The sequence below is a fragment of the Neurospora tetrasperma genome (genome assembly GCF_000213175.1).
Source record: "Neurospora tetrasperma FGSC 2508 unplaced genomic scaffold NEUTE1scaffold_1, whole genome shotgun sequence".
In the NCBI taxonomy this organism is placed as follows: domain Eukaryota; kingdom Fungi; phylum Ascomycota; class Sordariomycetes; order Sordariales; family Sordariaceae; genus Neurospora; species Neurospora tetrasperma.
Window position 1 is genome coordinate 5886589 of NW_009799099.1, and position 24951 is coordinate 5911539.

Sequence of the window (24951 nt, forward strand, 5' to 3'; positions counted from 1 at the left end):
TTTTGTCGCCCTCATGTCCACTCACGCACTCCCCTTTGCGCTGATCTCCCTTTTGCCCTCTCCACCAGTCCACCTGTCCAGTCCACCGGCCGCGCCTCAGCTTTCTTCAGTCCAGAGGGGAAAAAAAACAGAGATTTTATCTCTGTCCACCGCACTCGAGACCCGTGCATTGCGACACTTAGCAAAGACGCGCGCGAGTCATTGCCTAACTCCAACCCTTCGAGAAGCCTTCCTTTTTGCCGGAGCTGTTTCCGCGACTACATTAATTGTCTGTTTGTTTTTGTTCGGGTTTCCCCATTGCCCGTGCATTTTTGTTGCTCTGGAAGCCACTCACTGCAAAGGAAGGAAGGAAGCAGCAGCAACAGCAGCAACAGCATCAGCACTCAGCAGAACAAAGAAAAGAAAGAGCAGGAAGAAGGACTGGACGGAAAAACCAGACGAACGAAACGAGGAAAAAAAGAACGAACCACGGTACATCAAAGTCCCGTGCTCTTACCTACACTACCGCCCGGCCCAAAGCACGCACGCACGGCACACACCCGACGCCAGCACTGAAGCCGCATCGAAAAGCCCCCCAGCAGCACTACCTTACTCTGAGGCGCCCCAAAACCCAAAAAGCAGCCAGCCGGCACCCAGAAAAAAACACACGCCAACTTCTCCAACCGACCGACCATCCCAACTTACCTTACCATCCCATCCCATCCTCCCGGCACCCTCCTCCACACAAACCTCGTGCGACGGGCCGATTCAACCCCAGACTGCATGCGATTGACTCTGGAGAGTCTCCACGATCCCGCTTAGCTGCCCCAGATCATCTACAACCTTATTGTTTCTTTTTCTCAAATAGGGCCGCATATGTCGGCGCTGGCTTGAAGCATAGCACAATTTCGCATCCAGTCTAGCTAGGCTTGTCTGTCTGTCTAGCCAAAAGCAACCTTGTTCTTCCCTTGTCCACGGCCCACGCTGCAACCAACTGCACCTCATACCGACGGACCGATCCAAACGAGGAACCGCGATAACATCATACATACCCACATCGATACCTACATACATACCTGACCCTTCCGTCCAAACAAACAGCACCACTCGCATTTCGTCCCATCTTTACACCATACAAGGGGTCCACCGGTGCCACCAAGGGCCGCTGCCACGGACACCGCACGACCGCTACCTACTAAAAAGTCCGTCCGCGTACCTTGCCTTGCACCGACCAGTAACACGACGGACGACATCAAGGTGGGCTTCTAATACATCGCCATGTCCACCGCCGTCAAACGTGCGTGCGATGCCTGTCATCGTCGCAAGGTCAAGTGTGATGGCATCAATCCGTGTCGAAATTGCCACGCCTCGCAGTTGACCTGCACCTACAATGCCATCCCCCAGAAGAAGGGCCCCAAGGGCTCGCGCGCAAAGGTCATCAGCGAACTGCGCGAAACACAGCGACAAACAAGTCTCTCCGCCAAGGTCCAGAACCGCCTGAATGGCATCAACAGCCCGCCTTCGAGCCCGAACCTGGCCCCGACTCCCGGCCTCCTCACAAGCGATATGGTCAAGGAATGCATAGATTTCTTCTTCACCAACATGTACACATCGATGCCCATCCTAAATCGCCAGCGACTCGAGCAGCAAGCCCTCTACGTCGATCAGAGTGTCGACACTTACTGCGTACTTACGGCCCTATGCGCCTTCATGTTCCTGCAGCCCGGCATGCCCATGCCCGGTGGCGATCCCTACAGCTTTGAGAACATGCCTGGAGCCAACATTGTTTCGAGCACGCTACTGCTGGAGGAGACGCTTCGTGTCCGCAAGGCTTTCGAATATTCCGACAACCCGAGCCTCAACACGTTGGTCACCAGCTACTTCCTCTTTGCGTGTTTCCACGGCCTCGACATGCACGAAAAGGCCTGGTTCCATCTGCGCGAGGTCACAACAATGGCGCACATTGCTGGGATGAACAAGGAGGACACGTACTCGCAAACGCAGTACGACATTATCGAGTCGTCTCGTCGCAGACGGTTGTACTGGCTTCTTTTTGCCACGGAGAGGTATGTCTTTACCCCCACATCATTCGTCCTACGTTGCCTCAAGCTAATTGATCCTGTGTAGAGCCTATGCCCTCCAACGACGTCGGCCCTTGACCCTTGAGGCGACCATCAACCCTCCTACCATCAACGATGACAACACCGAACTGCTGCCCCATCAGCTCAACGGTTTCTTCCAAAAGGTCAACCTGTTCCGGGCCTTTGATAACACCCTTCTCCCTCTTTGGAACAAGACGAGAGACGAGTGCGCCAGCTACTTCAGCGGGCTACAAAAGAGCTTTGATGATATTCTCCCGGGATATCTCCGCGACGAGGACAACCAGCTCAATGAGATGCAGATGAACCAGCAGTGGCTCAAGAACACGTCATGGCAGTTGACGGTGGCGAGCGGAAGCAGCACAGAGGCCGGTCTTCCTTACCCATATCCAGTTGATATCGCGAACGACTTGCTTCCCATGGTTGCCAATTTCCCTGGTAACCTCGGTCTTCCTGGCTTGACCTTGATCGAGAAGCTTCTCGGCATCACCTGCACTCTTACCGACGTGCTTTCCAACCAGCCATCGAGGCGGATCCCCTTTAAGGTGGGCCCGCGTGAGCAGCTCCACCAGGTCTTGAACGTTCTTTCGGTGCTTCGCTCTGGTGATCACCGATTCCTGCCGCTTCTTCTCGGCAAGGTCCACGACTTCATCCCTACGCTGGCGAACCCGATGCTCCAGTTTGCACCCGAGCAGCCCAACCTTGGCCTGCCTCCTTGCAACATTGACATCTTTGATGGATTTGGCAACGCTGGCATGGGTCAGCCTGCATGCTTTGATTACGACGACAACAAATTCAGTCTTCCTCGCATGGATGAGTTGAGCAATGACTCTGGAAGCCCTCACGGAGGACATTCCAACAACGACATGAGCTCTCCATATGGCAACTCCCCTTCCATCATGTCTCCAACCGGTCAGATGGACATGCACCATGGCCTCCCTGCCGAGTTCACTACATTACCCGAGATGGTGATGAGCCCAACAAGCCACGCGCCACCAACAACACTAGGTGCGCCCAGTAGCATGACCGGTCAGCAGTCGCATCATGGTCACCACCCATCAATACCCGCCTTTGCCAATATCAACCAGATGCAAGGGATAAACACGGGGAACATCACTTCGGCTCCAAACCTATCAATGCCGCAACCAATACGCATGGGCCAGGGGATCAATTCTGGGATAAATAATGGCATGGACAGCGGTATCGGCAGCGGCTTGAACAATCCCCTGGATCACCAAGCCATGAACATGAGCAGGCCACCACCTCCCCAACGAGCATCTCTCTCTATGGGACCAGGACCTGGGCAACCAGGAGGGCCACAGCAAATACGAACCGTGGGAGACTTCCAAGCACTGCAACGAGCGAACACGGAAATGCCAATGGGCGGGACAATGGATTCTCTGAGGATAAACACCCACTCAATCGGCGGGAACCCAATGGATTACAACTCATTACAGCAGCAGCAGGTCCAGCATAGGTAGCAACGCTAGAACTGGGGAAGCCGGGGAGGCTTGAATTTTCTTCGTATCTACTCTGCTTTACTGTCTAATCATTGCGAATCAAGCAACGCTTGACTGTTTTCGGGTCTTTTCTCTCCTTTGTTGTTATTGTTGTTTCTACTTGACTACACACATACACGCACGCACGGCGCTCAGGTACATGCCTACACATTGCTAGTCATTCAAGCCTAGGGCTGCTTGTTTTCTATGTCATTGACTACTCAAGGCGTTCAAAAAGGGTGTTTGGATCATTTGGCTTCTTGCACAAGGCATTGCTTCTAAGCAACGGTGGATTGTATGTTGAGACTGGTGGTAATGGTGTGGGGGAGGGGGGCTTTCTGACATTTTTTTTCAACATTTGGCTTTCCGAGGTGTAAAAAGGCGAAGCAAGTGGGAAGCGAACAAAAGCCCAAATACGTGTAGACATTGGATTTATGGATTTTTTGAATGGTTGTACGGGTATCTGGATGGATGTATGAAGTATTTGATAGCTGGAAAACGGAAAGAAATTTTTTTTGGCTTACTTGGTGTATCTGTTCGTTTACATTTGGATTTTACACTGTTCTGTAGGAATGGGTTGGATAAAATTTGATCACCTCTCTATGTCTTGCAATTGATACCTACCTCCCGATCAAAGAAAAGCAAGTCGGTAGATGAGCAGCCGTAACCAAACTGCCTTACTAGCCGTTAGACGATATAGTAACCTTGACTGCGTTTCTTAAGGTAGTTAGGCAACAAACAGTTCTCGTGAACCCTCCCTACCTACCTTAGTCTCTCCGGTTATGTTAATGTTTACACTACCTAGGTAGGCACTCTAATCGTAACTACCTACTTTCAGAAACACAACACCGAAGGACACACGCTCAGAAACTACAATGCACACAGACTGGACGCCGAGTAAAGGTACACGCCACCTCGTGATACTAGATAGGTACACAGCCTTACGCAGTTACGTTACTGCTGCTGTTCTTATTGTACTCTTGGATAGGTACCTAGGTAGAGGTACCTTGTTGTGTTCATATCAGTACCTGCATTCATTTACATGATGGCAGTGAGGTACCTAGCGGTACCTACCTCTAGAGATAGAGGTAGGTACTCTATGGAGAGATTGGGAGGCGCGAGTGACATATGGATGAATTGATGGATGAATGGATGGATGTATGGTTGATAGCAAATGCTCGCTATAACAGGATTGATATATGTCTCCCGCGTTTTCTGAGGTGGTTTAGATGAATTCCTTCGAGAACGGCTAGGCGGTTGACTGGGAAGTAGATGGATGGAACAGGATTGCACCTCAGAGGGAAAAGGGGGATGAGCAACTTACATGTAGCTTATGTCGAAGATTGGCTGAATATTCCCAAGTGGCTTGCTTTGCTGACGACCCCCCTTCCTTCCTTCCTTCCTACCAGCGAGTAAGGTAGGTACCAAGAGGTATGTAATTTGGGAGCTACCACCTCTAAGGACAGACAAATGGTCGATCTGGATACGTTTGTCTGTCTTACACAATATCTCGGTGAGATCCGTCTGTCTGGGAGGTAAGGTAGGTACCTCTACCTAAGAGGTTTATCTGAGAGGCGAAGAAGACGTTAGCTTTCGAGCAACGAGCAATGAGTAACGAGTAACGAGCAATGAGCATGGGAAATGAAAGGACAAGAGATTTTGAGCTTATTTACCTCAGACGTTGGAAATTACCACCCACTCATCCAAGCTTGTGCTGCAAAGGGACCTAGCACAAGGTGGGTGTTTAGAGAACCCGAATGGTCCAACTTTCCACTCCTGACCCCTTGAGCGACGTTACCTGGTAAGGATATATGACGAAGTGAGATCGATGAATGGAAAGTGAGGAAAGAGATTGTGACGAGAGAGCGGATGGAAGAACCCGAGAGGTTGAGTGTCGAGTGTCGAGTCTTTATCCTGGCCCTGACGACGCCGTTGAGCATCTACCTACCATGGTCTGTGTCATCTGATGTTTCAACTTCATGTTATCTCCTACATGCCTGAGCTAGCTTCCGATCTCTATTTTCCCCGCTTCTCAGCTTCCAGGCCTCCTGTACCATGCAGAGGCTACCTTTAGGTAAGGTAAGGTAAGTACCAGCTAAATGGATACCGCATTGCATGATCGCAGAACCAGACGCTCACGGTGCCAAACAAGCAGAAGAATTGGTTTCGTTTTCGTTTTCGTTGAAACAAGTTACCAACCTTGAGCGTCAAGGGACATCAGCCCACTGTTGCAGTCCAGTCTGTCTGAGTGCGTGAATTCGATACTGGAATGCATCTTGAGGGGCTCGAGATTTGCAGCCGAGAAAAAGGATAGTGCAGGGAACCTGACCTTCTCACCCACGTGCTTCCAACTTCCATTCCATATGAAAAGCGCAGCTGACTGGCGATTGCAGGTGCGTTCGTGCTTGACGGAAGCAACAGCAGGTGGATAATCAAGGTTCCGACTTGGAAGGAGCGAGAGTGTGAATGGAGATGGGGCTGGAACATGCCAGATCTGAAGAGCTCATCTGTCCATCAATCTTACCCTGACGAACCTGCTTGCGCCGCACTGCACCGCCTGGTATTGGATCAACACCTGAGGAAAGAGGGTTGGTACTTGCGGCGCACTTTGTTGTATGCCAATGTGTAACATCAGTTCTGGTAGGTACATCTAATCTACATGACACCGTTCTGGCAGTAAGCAGTACAAAGCAGACGAGGAACAGACAAAAAGCAGACGAGAAGTGAAACCTTGCAAAAGATACTTTCGTTATCTTCAAGTCCAGATACACTGCCGTTTGGCTTCCGGTTACGCACGCACCGCTGGGCAGTGCCTTATTCGGACAGCTTTTCGGAATTTCGGACAGTCGGCCGGAGCTTCCCCAATTGCTGGTCCACAACTTCCCCTTCACTCCACTGATGCCGACTTCCATGTATACACACGCATCAGTTGTGAACATCACCTACCACCGGGTCAGAATTCGTTGCCCAGTTCTTTTATTAGAAGTAGTTGGCGGTTCAGCTTACAATCAGCTGTAGATCCCGCGACAACGTCTTATATCTGATTCTGATCTGGGCTGAACCCATCAAATAGAAAGCAAAGACATGGCGCGGACTCGCCCGAGACACTACCTACCTACCTAGTACACTATCCAATATATCAATGTTTCAAAGATCCCAATGTTCAGATTTCCACAGTGATAAAGTGTTCCAGTACGGCAGGAAGGAAGGAAGGAAGGAAGGAGGGCTTGATGTTTCTGTCTGTCCAGCAACTCGCTAGCCACACCTGCACCAGTCAAGTGTCATTGCCACCACCACCCTGCACAAACTTCAACTGAGCCGCAATCTGAACTGCCACCCGCCGGAGTTCGTACAGCTTGACATCAATTCCGAGACCGACTGGATGCCGGCGCTCAAATGGTATGTACCCCTACCCGACACGCAATGTTTCTTTATCTACCTAGAAACGGATGGCATACGGGTTACCTGGATGTATCCGCTTTCGGTTTTTTTTTTCTTTCTTTTTTTTCTTTTTTTGCATAGAGGCACCTATGTTATTGTCACTGTTAGCTTAGGTAGGTTTTTGTTTTATGAGGTTCAATTACCTACCTTAGCAAAAGCTCATCAAGTGTTGACATTGAGGAGGGCCATCAGCTGGCCGGTTAACTGATGATGTCCAGGTGTTCTTTCCTGCGAGGTTACCTACTAGAGTCATATCACCTGGGCCGGGCCCGACGTCCATCTGAGTGCGGGCATACTGCCCGACTTTGTGCAGTTCATGCCCGCAGAACCAAACGGTGAAGGATGGAAACGTGTTGCTAACCTACCCGAACTCGAAGTGCTGTGAAAACGATTTCTATGATGCTTCTCCCTCTGTCACCTGTCTTTTTGACGGAGAAGGAGGGAGAAGACTTCCGAAATCACTAGTTTGCATATCTCCAAAATACCTATCTGGCGGTCATGAATTGGGAAACATGCTTACCTTACCCAGCGTACACATCATGCCGGATCTCCAGAGAACCTGACCACCTACGAATACCCTTGGTTTGTACCTAGAAATTGGCGTGGAATTTCCGAGATGCTGGAAACATCATGCTATCCCTCGTCACATATCTGCTTTTCCTTCGCCTGGCTCCAAGTTTCACCTGGGCAACTGAGGTGATCGAGGCTTGGCCAAACAGTTTGTCCACATCTGCCGCAGTCGTGTCATGCCACAAGGTACCGTGCCTGGCAAGTCCGGCGCTATCATATGCTTTTGTGGCGAAGAGTCAAACGAAGTTGCGTCCGCTTGAACACCTATCATGCTCTCAATTAAGCACAGATAACCTGTATGCTGCAGGGGACAGACGTGAAAATTTCAAGTTAGCAATTTTCTGTAGAAAGCAAAGAAAACAAAGGATTGAAGCCATCACGGCATAAATAAACCCATTCCCTCGTCGTTCTCAAACAGACTCAAAACCTTGCTGTGCCGTGATCCTACTTCACTATTACCCTGGTCCGTCTTCCGCCTTTATCCTGGTTCAACCAGTCTTTTTGTAAGCTTGTCAGTCGGTCTCATCGAAATTCCTTCTGTCGCAAACACCGTCGCCAACCCGTCGCAAAAGGATACACAACAGATTCCGAGAACATCACACAGCATATTCTTCTTGTTCCGAAAACAACCCAACCCCATGTATGTGTGTCTTACACTCTCACGCGTCCCCTTGTCCTCTTGTGCCCTTTGTCCTTCCATGTCGTTTTCCGTCTTACACACATAACACTTTCCCAACACCACTGCCTTTGGTCCATGTTCGTGTTTCACCAAAGTTGCCCATTCACACAGTCCACTCATACCATACTCTTCAATCCTTCGCCATACACAATCCATCTCCATTGCCAGTCATCCAGTCGTCATCCACGATCCTAACGGAGAGAGCCGTAAAATCGACCCCATACTGACGGGAACCAAGTTTAGTTCTCCCACTCCCGTCGAAATCCCAGTTCGTTCCAAGCCCACGGCAGGCAGGGTATAGTTTTGGCGTCCTGTTGTGACACCACACATCCCAGTAGCAGCGATAGTACCGTATACCAGGAAGGAAAAGGTACCTCGAGAGGTATATATCTTGCCCACCATGACCGACAACCAGCAGCAGAAGCCGATTTATGTCGCCACCTATGGCCGCGATCCCAAGATGGCTGAGGCTGTCAGTGAGAAATTGTTACCTGATGTTGAAGGTTTGTAGTCCCGTCTCATATCTGATCGCCGATTGAGGGATTCACCGACTCAAGCTGGCGTTGGTGTTGATGTCCGCCAATTTTTCTCTTTTGACATCATACCCCCCCTTCCCGATCTCCCAACCCGAGTTCATCTTTCCCCGCTTTTCACTCTTCTCTTCTCTCCCCACCTAGTCACTGGTCATTCCCATATCTTTTATTTTCTTCTTCAGCTTCTCATCCTTCCCTCCGCCAACAACAGACTCTAACACCCCCCAAGTAGTCCACACGTCTCTCTCCCTCTCCACTGCCCTCCACGAGCTTCCCGCTCTCTTCTCAGGCGACACCTCCATCGTGCCCTCCTCCGGTCTAGGTTCCAACACCAACCGCTCGCCCTCGGAGCGACACATTCCCACCGCTTTGCTCGTCGGCGGCAGCAGCTTGTCCGACGAAGAATACGAGAACATTGTCTCAGCCGTACGGGAAGCGATCCCTGGAGCCGAAGGAAGCGGCACACCGGTGCAGTTCATCCGGATCGGAAAGCGAGATGTCATTGCGGCTGGGGCGTTTACGGGGCCGAATCCGGAGACCATTGCTAAAGTTTATCGGAAGAGGCTTGCTGGGGCGAGGACTTAGGGGTTTCTTTGGGGCGGGGGCCGGCGATGGCGTGGATGGATGCGCCGCGGAGGACCAGGAGGAGGGGGAGGGTCGTGGTGGTATCGGTGGACGGTTTGGGGACGGTGATTCTGCCGCAGGGAATGATATCGGAAGGGATACAAAGGGAGGAGGAGGAAAGGGAAACAGAAATGGGAAGAGGTTCTGGCAGAGGGACCGCTCTGCCGACAGTGGCATTGGACTACCGGACGACGACGACAGCTCGGAGATCCCCCAAGTAACAAACGATGACTTCCTCGGCACCGCCATCGCTACGGGCACTTCCACCTCTTTTGCCTTCGCCGGCTCCACTGGCTGGCGATACATCAGCCTCTCTGACGACGACAACAATCAGCGCCCCCATGCAAACCAAGACAAAACCGTTGGGCTGCTCCAAGGAATGCGATTCAGAGGCAAGAAAAAGAAAGGAAAGAAGGTTGTCATGTTCGCCAGTGGCATTCCAGAGGAGGAAGAGGAACATGAAGATGATGATGCCGATGGGAAAAAGAAGGGTGTCAAAGGAAAAGGTGGCAAATGTGAAGGATGGTTTGAAACGCTCATGGTCCATGGGTTCGGATCAATCGCTCATTTCTATGTCCCCTGCGTTGATTTCACAACTTTCGATGAGAATGGAATGGTGAATAGAGAGGTAGTTGCGATGCCGAGGCAGAGACAGGCGCATATTGTGGTTTTTGATGATGGGCTGGGGGGTATAGCGCTTCGTGATCTATGAGGCAGTCAGTATCAAAGTGAATGAGGACTTGTTGCGTTGTCGTCAATTGTCCAAACACAAGCCGATAGCAATAAAATCGTATTTGAACCTTCCTCTACGCCTGAAATATGTTCCACAAGGGCATTAAAGCTGTCTTTGATGCCGCGTCCTCCTCCTGACATGCCTCAATATCGTTTTTGACCCAACTCTTCCTCGGTCACCGTTTACTTGAAGTATCAGGTATGGCTTCCCCGCGACATCGTAAAAGCGCCGCTCTTGTATATACTAGGCGCTTGGATGATCTAGCAACATTGGAAGTACGTCCATGTCTACCTAGTGAAGGCAATGGAGAAGAAGGGATTGTAGGTGTTGCCGTACAAGAGTCAGGCAAGCTCAAAGGAGTTATCGGCGTGTCAGCAGTGCTTGCGGTGGTGAGAGTATCCGGGGTGGTCGGAGTGCTCAACGTGGTAGGAGTGCTCGCGGTAGTGAGAGTATCCGGAGTGGTCGGAGTGCTCAACGTGGTAGGAGTGCTCGCGGTAGTGAGAGGACTCGAGCCGTTGGTTTCCACATCGGAGTCCATCCGGGGGCGCAACGCAGACGAGCCTCTTTCCCACCAATTGCCCGACATTTTGTTCCTCTCAGCCGGCTCAGACATGACTTGATTCTCGATGAAGTCCGAAGTGGAATCCATCTCAGGTGGCGATGCAGTTGGATTAGCTCGCCAATTGGGGCTTCTCATCACCTTCAATTTCCTGGCAAGCTCATCAGCAACCCTCACCATCTTGCCATATGATTGTCTTGTGAGCCTAGGGCTCGTCGAAATGCTTTTCGCGTCATGCCAGTACCTCAGCGACTGGTAAGGGACAGTATACATTTTCTCAATTCGCACACCTGATGGTGTTCGAAGTGTCTCCCTGCCACCTGCTAGATCCAGAGAGAGATCTGTATCCTGACGGCGAAGCTCTGGATCAAGCGGGATGGGCAAGCAATCCTTGTGCTTGGGCACGCCGGGTCTTCCCGGTCTATAAGGGCCCTTTTTGCCGTGACTGGTGATCTGAGCGACAGCATACTGTCAGCATGGGCTGCCCAACTGGAGTCCCATGTTCCAAGGACTATATCACACGGGAGTACCAGTGACTTGGGACCAAGAAGAAACGGAAGAGACTAACCGGAAATATACAGACGCTTTCCGTGCCCATGGATTGAATAACAACCGGATGACCGAACACTTTATCGCCTATATCCTTAATCTGGTCATGCAGATTGCGTTCAATTCCATATTTTGGTGGCAAGTACATAATGACGCCTCTAACGTCGCCAGCCTTGTCCCAGTTGTGATCCATTGGCGCGATCTCGATTGGTGCTTGAGGGGGTACTGTGTTAATGCTGCTTCCCAGACGGGGGGTTCGCAGCTCAGTTTCAGAGCTATGGAGTCCCGGCCCGTTCATAGTTTGGGATTTCAGAAACCCCACGACGCCTGGGACATTGCCAGGCTTGCCAGCACCCTTGGCTGGTGCTCGGAAATTTGCTTCGTCCATGTTATCTTAGACCACAAGGATTTACGGAACCACTTGAGCGGGATGTAGCCATACCACAGGTATAGGCACCCTCCCTGAGTGAGAAGCCCGGTGCGGTAGGCTCTAGAGACACAATTAGCATAAGTGAACCACAGCCTTAGGTAGCGCGACCAAACTTGCCGGTAATGTGAGTGTCTTGTAGTAAGTCCTAAGAGACAGAATCCTCCGGTTGAACTTGAAGGAGGTAAGTTACCTCTATAATAGTGGGATCGCTGCCGCCTTGAGCCGGCGCAATATGACCACACCAACGGCAAGGAGGTACGATGTGATACCGTCCGTGCTAGGAGAGGTAGAGCGCACTCACTGAAGGAAGACTCGAGCAGAAGGGAAGGTCGAGGTCCTTTGGCTGGTTGATGGTGCTCACGACCCAGGTCATATAAAGGTAAAAAGGCAGGGCGACCCAGCGGGCAGAGAGGTGATTCAGTCACTCCAAAGCTGAGCTCCCTCAGTTGGCATGGCGTGGTTTGATTTTCTGTACAAGACTGCCCGAGTTTTATCAGTGTTTGTCGCAAATACAGAATTCCAGATACCTAGGTATACAGGGTCGAGGCTGTTGCCATCTGCGTCTGACAGTTGTCAAGAGCCCTCATGCAGCGCTGGACCGCACGCCAGTCACAATGCCTTTTGACTTGGTCTAGCGAACATGACTTCCAGTCTGCTTGGAAGTTAGCATGCCACAGGAGCTATCCGGACGATAGGACGGAACTGGGCGGAAATGTAGCGTACCTATATGGAGCACATGGGCAAAGTGCATCGTTCCGGGAACATCCCGGGATCGTCAACGTTGCTGTTGACCCTTCAGCACATACGATAACCTGATGTATCGGGACCACGGGAGCTGCTTCATTCAGCAAGCATACCCGCCCTTTCTGCGACAGCAGAACGTTGTTCTGCATTCGAAATCATGGGTATTGGAAGCGCACAATGGAGTGACTGCCCTCAATGGGCTCCCAATGACGCCATATCATTGTGAACTTGGTTGTGTTGTATCGATGATGTAGCCAATGTCTGGTAGGACTGTTTGTAATAATGTTCGCTGGCGCCGCCATGCAACACCCAGACTTGTCGATATGGAAGGGCGCGCATGGCCGGACTCTTGTCGTTTGAGGCACATCTGCAATGCAGGAGTCGGATTCCTTCAAGATCCCGAGGCCATAGCGATACAAGGAGCAAGAGTGTGTCGGTTGTGGTTGAGGTGTTTGGCGCGAGGTGATCAAGTGTCTCTAGAGATACATATTCGTGCGGAAAAAGATGATTGAACGCAAAAGAGGAAAATGGAGAGAACAGCACATGATGCGGTAAATTCCAGTCAACCCTCTCGTGGCCCAGTCAGAGTCGGGACCCCTGTGCCCGGGCATGTCGTGCTGTGTAAGAGCGGAAGGAAGGATTGACTGCACCCAACTGGAGGTCAGGTGGATGCAGAGGTAGAGGTAGGCAGGCAGTTACGATGGATTACTTCGTGCAGATGCTCACACCGCAGGTATTTGTACATGCTTGCCAGGAGATAGGGGTTCCGCTTCGTAACATATGGTACTGACTAACAAAGGATTAGCGAGCTGTTAACTTGGGTCAGGGAATGGAAAATTCAGCGTCGAAAATCACTGCAGCCAGGCATCGGATGTCCTCCAAGGTCTTTCTTTCTCTCGAACATTGCGCCGCGGGCTGCACCACCTCGTCTCAGCATTCAGACATCTTTCCCGTTCTTTCCGATTTTTCTTTGGTGCAGTGTTATACCTACCGTAGAAACTACTCGGGAAATTGGCAACCGTCAATCTCCTCTTTCAGAGCCAGGCAGGCGAGGACATTGCCCACCACGGTAACTTGCGTGCGTTTTCATGTACAGAACCGGGTTTGTCCTGAATAAGTACCTATATGTCCTGCACCGGCGCTCAAAGAGGAGATTGACGATTGCCAATTTCCCGAGTTTGTACGGTAGGTACCTCTAGCCGCCTTCAGCTCGACCTCGCAGTTGCCATGTACGTACCAGTACATCTAGGTAGGTACGTCTAGAGATCCGACGGATTAAATTCTCCTGAATGACGTGTCATCTTCCGTGATTACGTTACGGGCCTTGAGGTTTCCTCAGTTCGCCCCTTATTTTTCCATCAAGTCGACTGATCGTCTTTGCCTCGCGGTAACCTTCGCGTTGTGCTCCATTCAGATCAGCCCTTTGAACAGTCTCACGTCTTCTCTCTGGAACCTCTCAAATCCCCCTCCTTGCGCCATTTCCTCGTGCCCTCATGGTCTCTCCATGTCCGCTTCCTCTCACGCTCTCCTCCTTTCACCTCAAGGCTGCTCTCGTTCTCATGGCCGTTGTCCGCACTCCATGATCCCCCAAAATCCTGTCCCTCGTACCAGCATCAACTGACGCTTGTAATCATCATCCTGTCCCTCACGCCTTTCCTTGCCTCCACAACCTCTCCAAAATCTCACACCCCTCCCTCACCCCCCTCGTCACCTGCTCCGCTCTCCTCTCCTCCGTAAACAAATTGAAATGATGTCCTTCCACTTTAATGACCTTCCTCACCATTCCCTCATGATACCTCCCCCACCCCAACTGTCCATCACCCCTGTGCACATCCGTCCTCGACACCTCTTCTTCATCCTCCTGCGGCTCTTGCAGCGGGACATTTTCCTTGGCCTTCAACAGCACCACAGGCGGCGGTCCCATTGGACTAGTCCTGATAGTACCATCCCCATCAGCATCTGCGACTGGTGGCCAAGTCGGCAGTTCCCAGAAGGCCAACATGCGTCTCGCCTCATGGAAGCACCTGAGCACCGCCTCCTTGGTTTCCGGCTTGGTATGCGGGCCCCACTGCATCTTGGTAGCATTCGGGTTGGCAATCTTGACGTTGTGCGGGAAGGAGGCCTGGTCGGGGTTCATGCTGTCGATCATGACGATTCCCAGGACATTAAGTTTCCTTGCTTGTTTCTGCTTTCCTGTATTTTTGGCAGCAGCAGCAACCTCTGCAGCGTTGAAATCCAAAACCTGCCTGGATACTTCCAAGGAGACCATGCCGCCAAGTGACCACCCGCCTAGAATCAAGTCCCGCTCTCTACTAAGCTCTTTTCCTGCATCCCTTTTTGGAGGAGAACTGACTTTTCCGTCACATTGATCGTCTCCAAATAAAGTCTCGATGATAAAATTGAGATAAGTCTTGGCCATCTCGGGGATGCCGCCCTCGAATGTGGATTTGGTAGAGTAGCATGGGTTGAAGATGCCGTAGACGGGGCGGTGCAGGTCGGAGAGGCAGTAGTAGGAGAAGATGGTGCCGCCGCCGTCGTGGATGAGGAAGAGAGGAGGGCGGGAGGTTGAGAGCGGGGTGAGGGGGGGTTGGATTAGGTTTGGGTTTTGGCGGAACATGGTTGGTACCGACTTCTTTGGTGGATTATGTGATAATGAGGGGTCTGGATTAGGTAGGTAGGTAGTTTGTTGGTTGCTTTGATGGATTTGTTGGCTGTTGATCGATGATTGCTTTGGTGTTGTTTCGTTGATGCTGCAAGGAGGGAGAGGACGGACGATCTAGTCGGTGAGAATTTAATGCTTCCAGTTTACGATCCAGTCTGATTTTTTTTTCTTGGACCTTGGCTTGACAGGTTGGATTCTGCGATTCTACTCTTCACCGAAACAGCTGGATAATTCGTCAGTGGGTGACTTGCAAGATGGTGACTGACTACTTCCGTCATACGTGACTGTTTGCGCGTGAGTCAACTGGTTGTAAGGTGAAGAGGCATACCGGTTGGTGAATGCGTAAAGCGGCACTCAGCTTCAAGGTGGTTGTTTGTTTGATGACAGTGTCTCCTTTTGTTATCTGGTCCCGCCCCCTTGAATGATGTGAAATCTGCTGCTGCCTGGGCTGCTAATAACCAGAAACAAACTGCTAGAGTCAGGAAGATAGCCGGAAGCAGACCGGACGAAGGTGAAACGATCTTTTTGGTCTAGACAGTCCACTGCAGTTGGTGATGAAAGTTTGGGGTCAGGTCCGAATTACAACAAAAGCTGGCGTGGCTGGAACGCTAGTAGGAATTCAGAGAGACAAAAAAAAAAAAAAAAAAAAAAAAAAAAAAAAAAACTCAGTGTTTCAAGAAAGGATGTAAAATTCCAAATTATTATCATTGGTCGTAGGTAGAGAAAGCATGAGGTGACAGTGAATGTAAAGAGAAGAAGGAGATGAAAGTGATGGAAGTGAACGGGAGCCATTCATCCACGACCCCCTTCCGTTGTCGGCTACCATCACGTAGTGTAGATCAATCACACCAAACAGACCCCTGCATGTAAAAAGTTCCGACCGATCCATCGTTAACGGTTCGGCCGATCCTCCGCTGACGATGACGGGTGGGTCCCACCCACCCATCGACGTTTGATAAACAGAACAACTGAAGCCGACGGCCCGGACCTGACGGGAATGAATGAAGGATGAAGGATAAAGGATGTCTGCCCCGCTTTTGTTTTAACGGATTGTCCATCCTATGATTTACCAAACAATTAGGGTTTGTGGTTCGTAGATTCGCAGAGAAAGGAAAAATATTCCATGAAATTCCGGCATGTCGGCCGTGGTGGTGGTTTGAGTAAGGTGGTCTGCCGTACCGACTAGAGGTAGTCAGTCGTATCTGTATCAAGCCATCAAGTGGAAGTCCAATGCGGAAAATCACCGATCAAGCTGAATGGCGGAAATGTTGATTGGTACCTCTTGAGGTAGGTATCGATGCGAGAGTGGCAGGTACCGCTTCACTTAATAACCGGGACGGGAGGGACGAAAGGGAGGGAGGGAGGCTGATGACATCAATCCCGTTGGTCGCCTTGATGCCTACGTTGTCAGCTCGTAGGTGTTTGTCACCAGTTGCCGCGTGGTGGCCCTTGTGGTGATAACCGACGGGACGGCTGTGCGGTCCTTTTCTCTTCGGTCAACACTCACTACTGCGGCTTTCGTCGTGCGACAGTCCGAGCCTTCTTGTCTGCCAAAGACGAAGGAAGAGAACAATGATCATGAAAAAAAAAACGAAGAAAAAAAGAAAAGAAAAAAAAAACCTAGTGGGCGTCCAATGCATTTTTCAACTTCAAGATGGTGAAGGGATAAGGAACGTCGAAAAGAAAAAATGTTAGGGATATCACATACATATATAGTGCAAAAAATTATCACCGCCGCCTCCCACCCATTCAACCCTCCATACATCCGTCATTTCGTGAAAAAGAAAACAAATGTTGAGAGGGGATCTTGCACCCGTATACCTTGCCTGCCTGCCTGCCTGCCAACGACAAGCCACTCAGTCTAAGCTCCTTTGAACGCCAGAAGTACAAATGAAACCAGCCTCCTTGTCTCCCGTTCTGTGATAATAGCAACAAACCTCCTTTTTCAACTTATCCGGCTATGCAAAACACCATCTCTTTCTTTTGTTTTTCCCACACACACCATCCCAACTCCCCATGACCATCTCATCTCCCTCATATATGGGCCTAAAACTCCCCGGCATCACCGCCACCTCCAATCACTCCCGCCGTCCACAGCCCAACCAACCCCCACCAACTAACCTTCCATCCCCTCCATAGACCATCACACCCTTGCCCCCGCCTATAAACCACCTGCGGCACCGAGGCGTCGCCCTTCTTCTTGGCGGCAGCCGCCTTCCTCTTGGCCGCCGCCGTCATGGGCGCCGCATGCGACCCCTCCTCATTGACGATGCTATACATTGTGCCAAACAACCCATTGTACCTGCCCAGCGGGACGATCGTCTCCATCTGCGGTACGCTGCCATCCTCACCCCTCTCGCCCGCCGCCGCCGCCCTCCTGCTCTTCGTGACAGTCGGCACCTTGGGCTCGAGCGCAGCCACGTACTGCGGCGAGCTAAGGACGGCCGCCTGGCCGCGGCGCAGGACGGTCTCGAGGGGTAGCTTGATGAACAAAGCGACGGTGGAGGAGCAGAACTTGGCGATGGAAAAGGCCACGGGGGAGACTTCGCGGTCGATCATGAAGCGCGAGCGGAGGACGAGGGGTGTGGAGAGCATGAGGACGGGGTGGATGAGGGAGTGCAGGACGGTGGGGATGACGAGGGTGACGGGGCAGAGGTAGGAGGGGAGGGCGCGGAGGGTGGAGAGGGTGCGGCGGGAGCCGCGAGAGACGGAGGTTAGGACGAGGCTGGATATACGTTGTTAGTTTGTTGTTGTTGTTCTGGAGGGAGAAAGGTTTGGGAAGTGTATCTTACCGTGTCCGGACCAAGTCCAGAGGAGAGAGGATGAGGCCGGTGATGGCGGCAGCAGCACCAGCAACGAAAAGTGACGCCCATGGGTATGGTGACGCAATGTCAACTAGCCGGTCTAGATCACCTCGTACGCCCAGATCAGGGACGTTGAAGAGAGCACTAAGCAAACTTCGCGACCAGTTCTCTAGCAGCGACTGCAGAACCGAGTAGATGAAAGTCGCATTGGTTCCCTTCCACACACCCCACGCTCCTTCTTTCTGCCATAGCTGCGCAATCACCTCGAGCACCGAATTGGGCGTGCGCAATGTGAGTTGGTGTTCTGGGACCTGTTTGCTGGGGGTGCGCGTCGTCGATGTGCCGGGGCTCGGGGATCTCGGTCTGCCTGAGCGATTCTGGGATGGCGAGGCTGGTCGGTGGGGGACCTTGGCTGTGAAGAAGGAGGCCATTTCATCTTGGTCGGAATCGGAATCGTAGGGGGAGGGGGTATCCTGATAGTTTGGATCAGTCAACACCATGTTTCTTCGTGCTCGCGTGACCTTCTCAACTCTTGTGTGGAAGGACATACCTCATCATACATGCGAATCTTTTGGTTCGTCGCCGTCTTTTGCTTCGCCTGCTCTACCGCGAGGGCCTCCAGTCCTCCCAGGTCGTCCTGGGCGCGGACCTGCATGATGGTCTTGGCCACCTCAAAGGGCTGGGCCATGAAGACGGACATGTACTTCCACAGCAGCTCGTCGAGGACTTCCTTGACCGTCGACATGACCGAGGGCGATTGGTCGTTGAGGTAGTCCTTGTAGTCGATGTCGATGTCGGAGAAGATAGTTCGCGCCTTGGAGGCATAGTTGTCGGTCGCGTTTCCCTGGGCGAAGGCATGGGGACCGGGTGCCGTCATGGGCTCGACTGCGGGTTCGCCAATGGTGGGCGGGATGTAGTATGGTCTGAGGGGGTTGATGACCCCTTCAGCGTGGTGGTGGTGCGCCATGTTGTTATCAATTGGCTATTGATATCTGAAGTGGTGGTGATGGTGCCGCTATTCACAGATTTCAAACGTGTGGAAAGAAAGTCGCATGACGAGATGGAGATGGAGTCGAGCAGTCGAAGCGAAGATCCTCGGGCGTCGAAGGATCGAAGGATGGACCTGCAAAAGCACGCTACGGCTCGGAGCGCCAACTGGACCCAACTGAAAGAGCAGCCAACCAATGTGCCTTCAGCGCCTTCAAGGGAACATCGGGCGCTTCCACTTCCACTTGTTAGCGCATGGAATGATCATGATAGTGGGGCCCGATAAGAGGTCTTGGCGAGGCATGTGCATGGGTAAATTTTCTTATCGGCCGGTTACTGGTCGCTGCGGTGCGGGGGAGTTACACGCTACAGGTGAAGCTGATGCCGGAGCTGCCAGAAGCTGTCTCGCGGCTGGCAATTGGGAATAATTTGGTCACTTTTTCAAATGACATCGATTGGAATGGTTGCACTCGGAAAACAAAGATCGATGGACTTTGGACCGAAATCCCCGAGACAGTGCAATTCTGACGTGAGCTACAAGCAACCACATGTCGAGTCAAGTTTCGATCGTGAAGAAATCTTTGATCGATCACAATGGATGCATGTTGTTTGCTTTTTTGCGCATTGTGATGAGACAGGAACCTAACATTTACATGGATGATGGAGCACATTTCTTCTTTCTGATGTCGTCTTGTGATTGTAAAGTCCTTGAAAGTTGGGTTGCAAATCGCGTTTCTTTGTCGAACATTGAGGGTGCTTGATGTTTGTCATGGATTGCAGCTGAATACTCGGAGCCGAGCACATTGGGAAAGTGAAGGGATTCCAACCATGAACAACCATTGGTTTGTAACATTTTGAAGGTCTCTACTCTTTTTTTTTTTTACCTACGCCGAAATGTCAGCTTCGATCGGCGTGTATACTTATGTTTAATTGATAATTCTCCATTTTTTATTCGTTTGAATCCCCATCCCAGTCATCTCTTGCGACTCTTGGTGCCGATTGCCAAACAGGTCCAGGTCCAAAAAGTGTCTCCTCCACTTCCAACGACTCCGTTCACGCGCGCGCCGCATTGGATCTGGGATCCCATCTCCATAATCTCGCGGCAACTCCCAATCACCCTCAACTTTGTCGACTTCATTGTTCTCTTTGACAACACTTCGGGCACCCTTTGCGATCCGGTGTTGCGCCCACACAATACAATGTCGACCCCGCGAGTTCTTAGGCAGAGCCTCCAAAGGCTCGCACAGCATGCCCGGTGCTACAGCAAGACCACCACCACCACCGCACCTCTCCGAACACAACCGCAGCGTCTGCCTACCGCGTGGTCGACGACGACACAGCTTTCTGCTTCTGCTTCTGCGCGCCGTTCGCTTTCCACCTCTTCCGCTCTCCAGCACGGCCACGTCGACCCTCCCAAGCCCGGCGAAGAGTAAGTTGAGCGCATTCCCCTCGTTGTCCCATACCCACCCCTCCGATCCCTCTCTTCCCCAATAACCAACTAACCACACTACCACCACACAGACTCTACGTAACATTCATCGACAAAGACAACCAAACCCACCGTCTCGCCGTCTCCGAAGGCGACAACCTGCTCGACATTGCCCAAGCGCACGACCTCGAAATGGAAGGCGCCTGCGGTGGTTCCTGCGCGTGCTCGACCTGCCACGTCATTGTGCAGGACCAGGACATGTACGACCGGATGCCGGAGCCCGACGACGACGAGAACGACATGTTGGATCTGGCGTTTGGACTCACCGAGACGAGCCGGCTGGGGTGCCAGGTGCACATGACCAAGGAGTTGGATGGGTTGGTGGTCAAGTTGCCGAGCATGACGAGGAATTTGCAGGCTAGTGATTTTAAGTCCTAGACCGAACGTCATGAAACGTGATGGGATTGGGGGAGGTAATATTAGGCGAGGAAGGGATGATGAGCCTGGAGGAAGAAGATGGTAGAGGTGAAGGGGAAGGGGATTTACTATGGTGTAAAAGCAAAGGGAGACGGACGATGGAATATATATGGTACAAAAACGAGATCTGTTCCATTTCTGTCGGGTTGTTGAGGCGACGGCGTTCAGCGCAGAGTTTATCGGATGTCTGTGATGGGCAATTTTCATGTCGATGGAGATAGCGGATTGGTAAGAGCATGTTGAGTTTTCAGATTTCGGCATGGACCTTGTACGTTGTTCAACTATTTGCCCAAATCAAGGGCATGGATTGTATATAAGAAAATAGCCTAGACCTTGACAATATGCAAACAAACAATATCACCCCTCTACACCATAATAATTCCCTTAAGCCTCCTCCAAGCCACCCTTCTTCAACCCCCCACCACCGCTCGCAATCAAGTCCAAGAACCCCTTCCTCGACATCTCCGTAACCTTCTCCTCCCTCCTCTTCACGCCCACGATTCCCTCCTGCCTCGCCGCCCGTTCCGCCTCCTGCGCCTTGACCTGCGCCGCCCTAACCGCATTGAACAGCTTCACCACACCCCTCTGCGCCGTCTTCTTCAACCTCCTCTCCGTCTCCAGAATCTGGCCCGTCGTCTGCTCGCCCTCTTTACCATCCGGAATCTCCTCAATCTCGCCCGTCTGGATGTTCAACGTCCTAGTCTTGCTAGGGACCAACACATCACGCACCCGACCCTTCTCAAAAGCCAGACGCTTCTGCTCGCGCAAACGCTTGCGCGCCTTGGCTTCGAGCGCCGCATCAACCAGGGACTTGGCGGCGGCTGCGGACTCGGCGGAGCGCGCGACAATGGGGTCGGCGCGTCGCGAGGCAGGCAGCTTGGAGGAAAGCATTTTGGTGATGGAGGTAGCGAAGGCATCGGGGTCGTTGCGCTTGGATTTGGTTTGTTTCCTGTTGCCGTTCTCATCACCCGAGCCGTCAAGGTCGAATTCATCGTCGAGGTCGGAGCCCAGGTCGGAACCGCCGTCTAGGGAGTCGTCATCGTCGTCTTCGGAATCTGGGGCGTCTTTGGCGACGAATTTGGGTTTTGTTTGCGACTTCTTGGAGGACTTGTTTGATGGTTGTTCAGCTTCGGAATCATCAGAGTCGGATGCTTGCTCTTCGTCTGTGGATGCGCCATCGTCGGCAACGAGGTTGTCTAGGTCTTCGTCGTCCGAGTCGAGGAGGTGGGCGGGAACGGCGGAGGTGCCGGCCTCCTCGTCACTTTGGTCTTCAACATCTTGCTGCTCGTTGTCGGATTCCTCCTCTGAACTGCTGTGGTAGGCGGCCAATGCTTGCGCCTTCTGCTTCTTGGACGGTCGGACGGGCTTGCCCTTGCTGCTGGGGCCTTCTTTGCGCTTGGTGATGCCCATGGTTGTGATTGTGTGTGTGTCTGGTTTGATTGGATGTAGGTTGTATGTGAATTAAGCAGATGGAATTGTGGTTGTGGTTGTGATCGATTTGCCAGCCGATCAAGCAGAGGGACGATACAGGCAGAATTGTTTATGGCGGATTGGAGATGCTGCCGAGATGGTCGAGGTTCGGAGTGCAGGTCCCTCCATTCGAAACTTCCCAATTGCTGAGGTGCTCTCCACTCAGAAATTTTTGGCGGTCGCGGCCGGCAATATGCCCTGCGTCCCTGTCCCTGTCTTGTGTTAACCCCACATATGGTGGATCCAAAGGCAGCCCAGCGGGGATGGACGGTGGACCCGCTCTGCCGTCATTAGAAGTACCCCTAACCCTAGTATGCCGTGACTTCAACGGCTCAATTCGATGACAACCTCTTCCCATGACAACTCGACATCGAGACGATCGAACAGTATGAAATTGTTTACGTATTTCACATCTCGCACTTTTGGATCGATACGATCTCAAGCATATAGTCCCAGGACTCTTTACTCACGAACGGGCGGCAGCGACGAGACCTCAAAGTCGATCTGCCCCTGGACCGAACTTGAGCACCTCGATGAACAGCGGTTGGCATACCTAACGTACAGACCTCTGTCTGAGCATGTTGCACTTCGGCGACCGATTGAATGCTGGAATTTCCAAATGTCATTTACAGTCGAACAATGCATGGCGATATACCTGAGCTCGATTAGGTAAGTAATGCAGGTCAATTCCGGTTGTTACAAGTTGATTTACGTTGGACATACGCAAGCGGAATCTAGATGCATTCGACTGCCAACGTTGAATCGGTTCGCATTACATCGACCGCTGCGGTTCCATGCACGATACCTCTCATCTTGCTGTACATACAGAGCACAGCTTCTGCCATCCAAGAGGCACGCTTCTGCAGTTACAGTACATGTACCTCCCTACTTTCCCGAACCAGGTTTTCCTGGAAGGAGTGACCAGGTTCGATGTGTTAGAAATCCGTGGAGGATTCAAGATGTTACTGCATGTCATCTCGCGCCATTTACCAGGTACCGTACCTACCTAGGTAGTGACACGTGGGTGAGGGATTGGAGGAAGAGTATTGGATCGGTGCCCTCAGGTCCTGAAATTTGAGCTTCGCAACTTCCCGTCGCCAGGTCGCTTCTCCCAACTTTGCGTGTAGTTTGGTTCACGATCTCACGCAAGAACCACTGCCATGGAGCAGAACTAGTTCGATGTGGGCTGTAGAAGCAACGCTCGGCTTGAACTTGTTCATTTCCAGAGATGGAACAACGCCAAGTGGAAAGGTGGGATGTCAGCACACGGTCACGGGTTCCTCATGGTTGCCGAGACAATACGGGAGCATCGTGAAGATCCACCTTCATACCTTGGGTAAGTCAATGTATTCTCTTTGCCTTTAGAGTTTCTAATTGCTGACTGGTGTTCAGACCCCCCCGAAACATTCACACCCAGACTGATGCTCCCCGTTCCTGTGGTCAGCAGATATGTGAATCTCGTCACTAACGCATCGTGCATCCAGCGCCAAGGAATCACTACTTGTGAATGTGAAAGTTACCAGTCTGATGCCATACTCTGTTGCTGACAGATTCTGGAAGTTTGGACATGTTCCTTCAAGACGGACCATGACTTGCCTTACCGGCCCGAAGTCTAGGAATGGATCCAAACTATTTATAACACCCGACAATTAGTTCATCGGCTGTTTATTTGCAGCCCAAGAAGTCTTGGGGAAAAAAAGCTGACACCATTGATCATCTTCCATCATACGCCAAAATTTTGACCAAAGACCCCGAACGTCTTGGTCTCAACGACTGTAGCGGCAAGGTCATAGGTACCCACACGCCGTATTGGCTCAAGATCCATCCCGATCAAAAACCAGAACACTTGAATAAACCAGAAAACCATCATGATCTCCTCTACCTGTGCTTCATCGCACAAATCCCAGATACAGAACTCTCAAAAGGTGATGGGCTAACCCTATAAGAATCTAGAGCGTTCCCTACCATTTCTTGATGTTTTGTAGTGTGATATTACTACCTCTACTATTGCGACCTTGACAAGAACTGCTTGGTAGCAGATGGTGCGCTGGTTTTTTACTTTTCATTACTTGGAGGGTGTAGTGCTGGGATTGTTGAGGGAGGAGGCAGAAATGGAAAAGGCAAAAGATGGGGAAGGAACAGATGGAAAAAGGCAGAAGTATGGAAGGCAGAGATGGGGAAGGTAGAGATGGAGAATGAAGGAGTGGACAAAGCAGAGATGGTAGGAGCAATGATTGATGGAGCAGAGATGGAGCAACTGAAGCAACTGAAGTTCAACACCTGTTGGGTCAGAGACCTCATTTGCGAGTATCTCATCTGTTATTGTTCCCCCCGGCGATTTGACTTTGGCGGGTTTGCTTTCGGAGTCCTCGTTTCCACAAAGTTCGTTTCCACAGAGTTCGTCTTCGCAGGGTATCTCTTCACGGTTCATCTTCGAGAGCACATCTGGGCATATCTTGTGACAGTCATTCTTTTGATGCTCCACCTCCCGACGGTTCGTCTTCCGAATGTCCTACCTCCGACGGCTGGTTTTTCTGATGAAATTGTTGGCATGGCTGGATTTCAAGATATCTGCAGTGTGAGACCTTACTGTCGGTATCATGTGCGGTGTTGAGCGCGTTGCAGAGGCCATCGTGGTGACAACAGGCAGCGCTTACACGATCACGATGTCTCAGATGGGCGC

General features: G+C 51.6%; 6 protein-coding genes across 6 annotated transcripts; 3 read left to right on the forward strand and 3 right to left on the reverse strand.

Annotated features, from left to right (window-relative positions):
• Positions 1 to 1099: 1099 nt before the first annotated feature.
• NEUTE1DRAFT_59081 (uncharacterized protein) lies at positions 1100 to 4137 on the forward strand (the record flags this gene model as incomplete). The annotated part of the gene is made up of 2 exons (XM_009849103.1): positions 1100 to 2045; positions 2107 to 4137. The coding sequence occupies 2 exons, from the start codon at positions 1258 to 1260 to the stop codon at positions 3557 to 3559; spliced, it is 2241 nt and encodes a 746-aa protein (XP_009847405.1).
• A 4530-nt stretch (positions 4138 to 8667) lies between these two features.
• NEUTE1DRAFT_135562 (uncharacterized protein) lies at positions 8668 to 10136 on the forward strand (the record flags this gene model as incomplete). Its single annotated transcript, XM_009850342.1, has 3 exons — positions 8668 to 8770; positions 9033 to 9349; positions 9444 to 10136. 3 exons carry the CDS (start codon positions 8668 to 8670, stop codon positions 10134 to 10136), a joined length of 1113 nt encoding a protein of 370 aa, XP_009848644.1.
• Positions 10137 to 10332: 196 nt separating this feature from the next.
• On the reverse strand, positions 10333 to 10989 carry NEUTE1DRAFT_37301 (uncharacterized protein; the record flags this gene model as incomplete). The annotated part of the gene is made up of 2 exons (XM_009848884.1): positions 10333 to 10537; positions 10634 to 10989. The coding sequence occupies 2 exons, from the start codon at positions 10987 to 10989 to the stop codon at positions 10333 to 10335; spliced, it is 561 nt and encodes a 186-aa protein (XP_009847186.1).
• A 3095-nt stretch (positions 10990 to 14084) lies between these two features.
• NEUTE1DRAFT_120534 (uncharacterized protein) lies at positions 14085 to 15056 on the reverse strand (the record flags this gene model as incomplete). Its single annotated transcript, XM_009850343.1, has 1 exon — positions 14085 to 15056. One exon carries the CDS (start codon positions 15054 to 15056, stop codon positions 14085 to 14087), a length of 972 nt encoding a protein of 323 aa, XP_009848645.1.
• A 2090-nt stretch (positions 15057 to 17146) lies between these two features.
• On the reverse strand, positions 17147 to 18908 carry NEUTE1DRAFT_144754 (uncharacterized protein; the record flags this gene model as incomplete). Its single annotated transcript, XM_009850344.1, has 3 exons — positions 17147 to 17826; positions 17894 to 18378; positions 18456 to 18908. 3 exons carry the CDS (start codon positions 18870 to 18872, stop codon positions 17148 to 17150), a joined length of 1581 nt encoding a protein of 526 aa, XP_009848646.1.
• Positions 18909 to 19972: 1064 nt separating this feature from the next.
• NEUTE1DRAFT_59088 (uncharacterized protein) lies at positions 19973 to 21637 on the forward strand (the record flags this gene model as incomplete). Its single annotated transcript, XM_009849104.1, has 2 exons — positions 19973 to 20321; positions 20414 to 21637. The coding sequence occupies 2 exons, from the start codon at positions 20092 to 20094 to the stop codon at positions 20757 to 20759; spliced, it is 576 nt and encodes a 191-aa protein (XP_009847406.1).
• Between the last annotated feature and the right edge of the window lie 3314 nt (positions 21638 to 24951).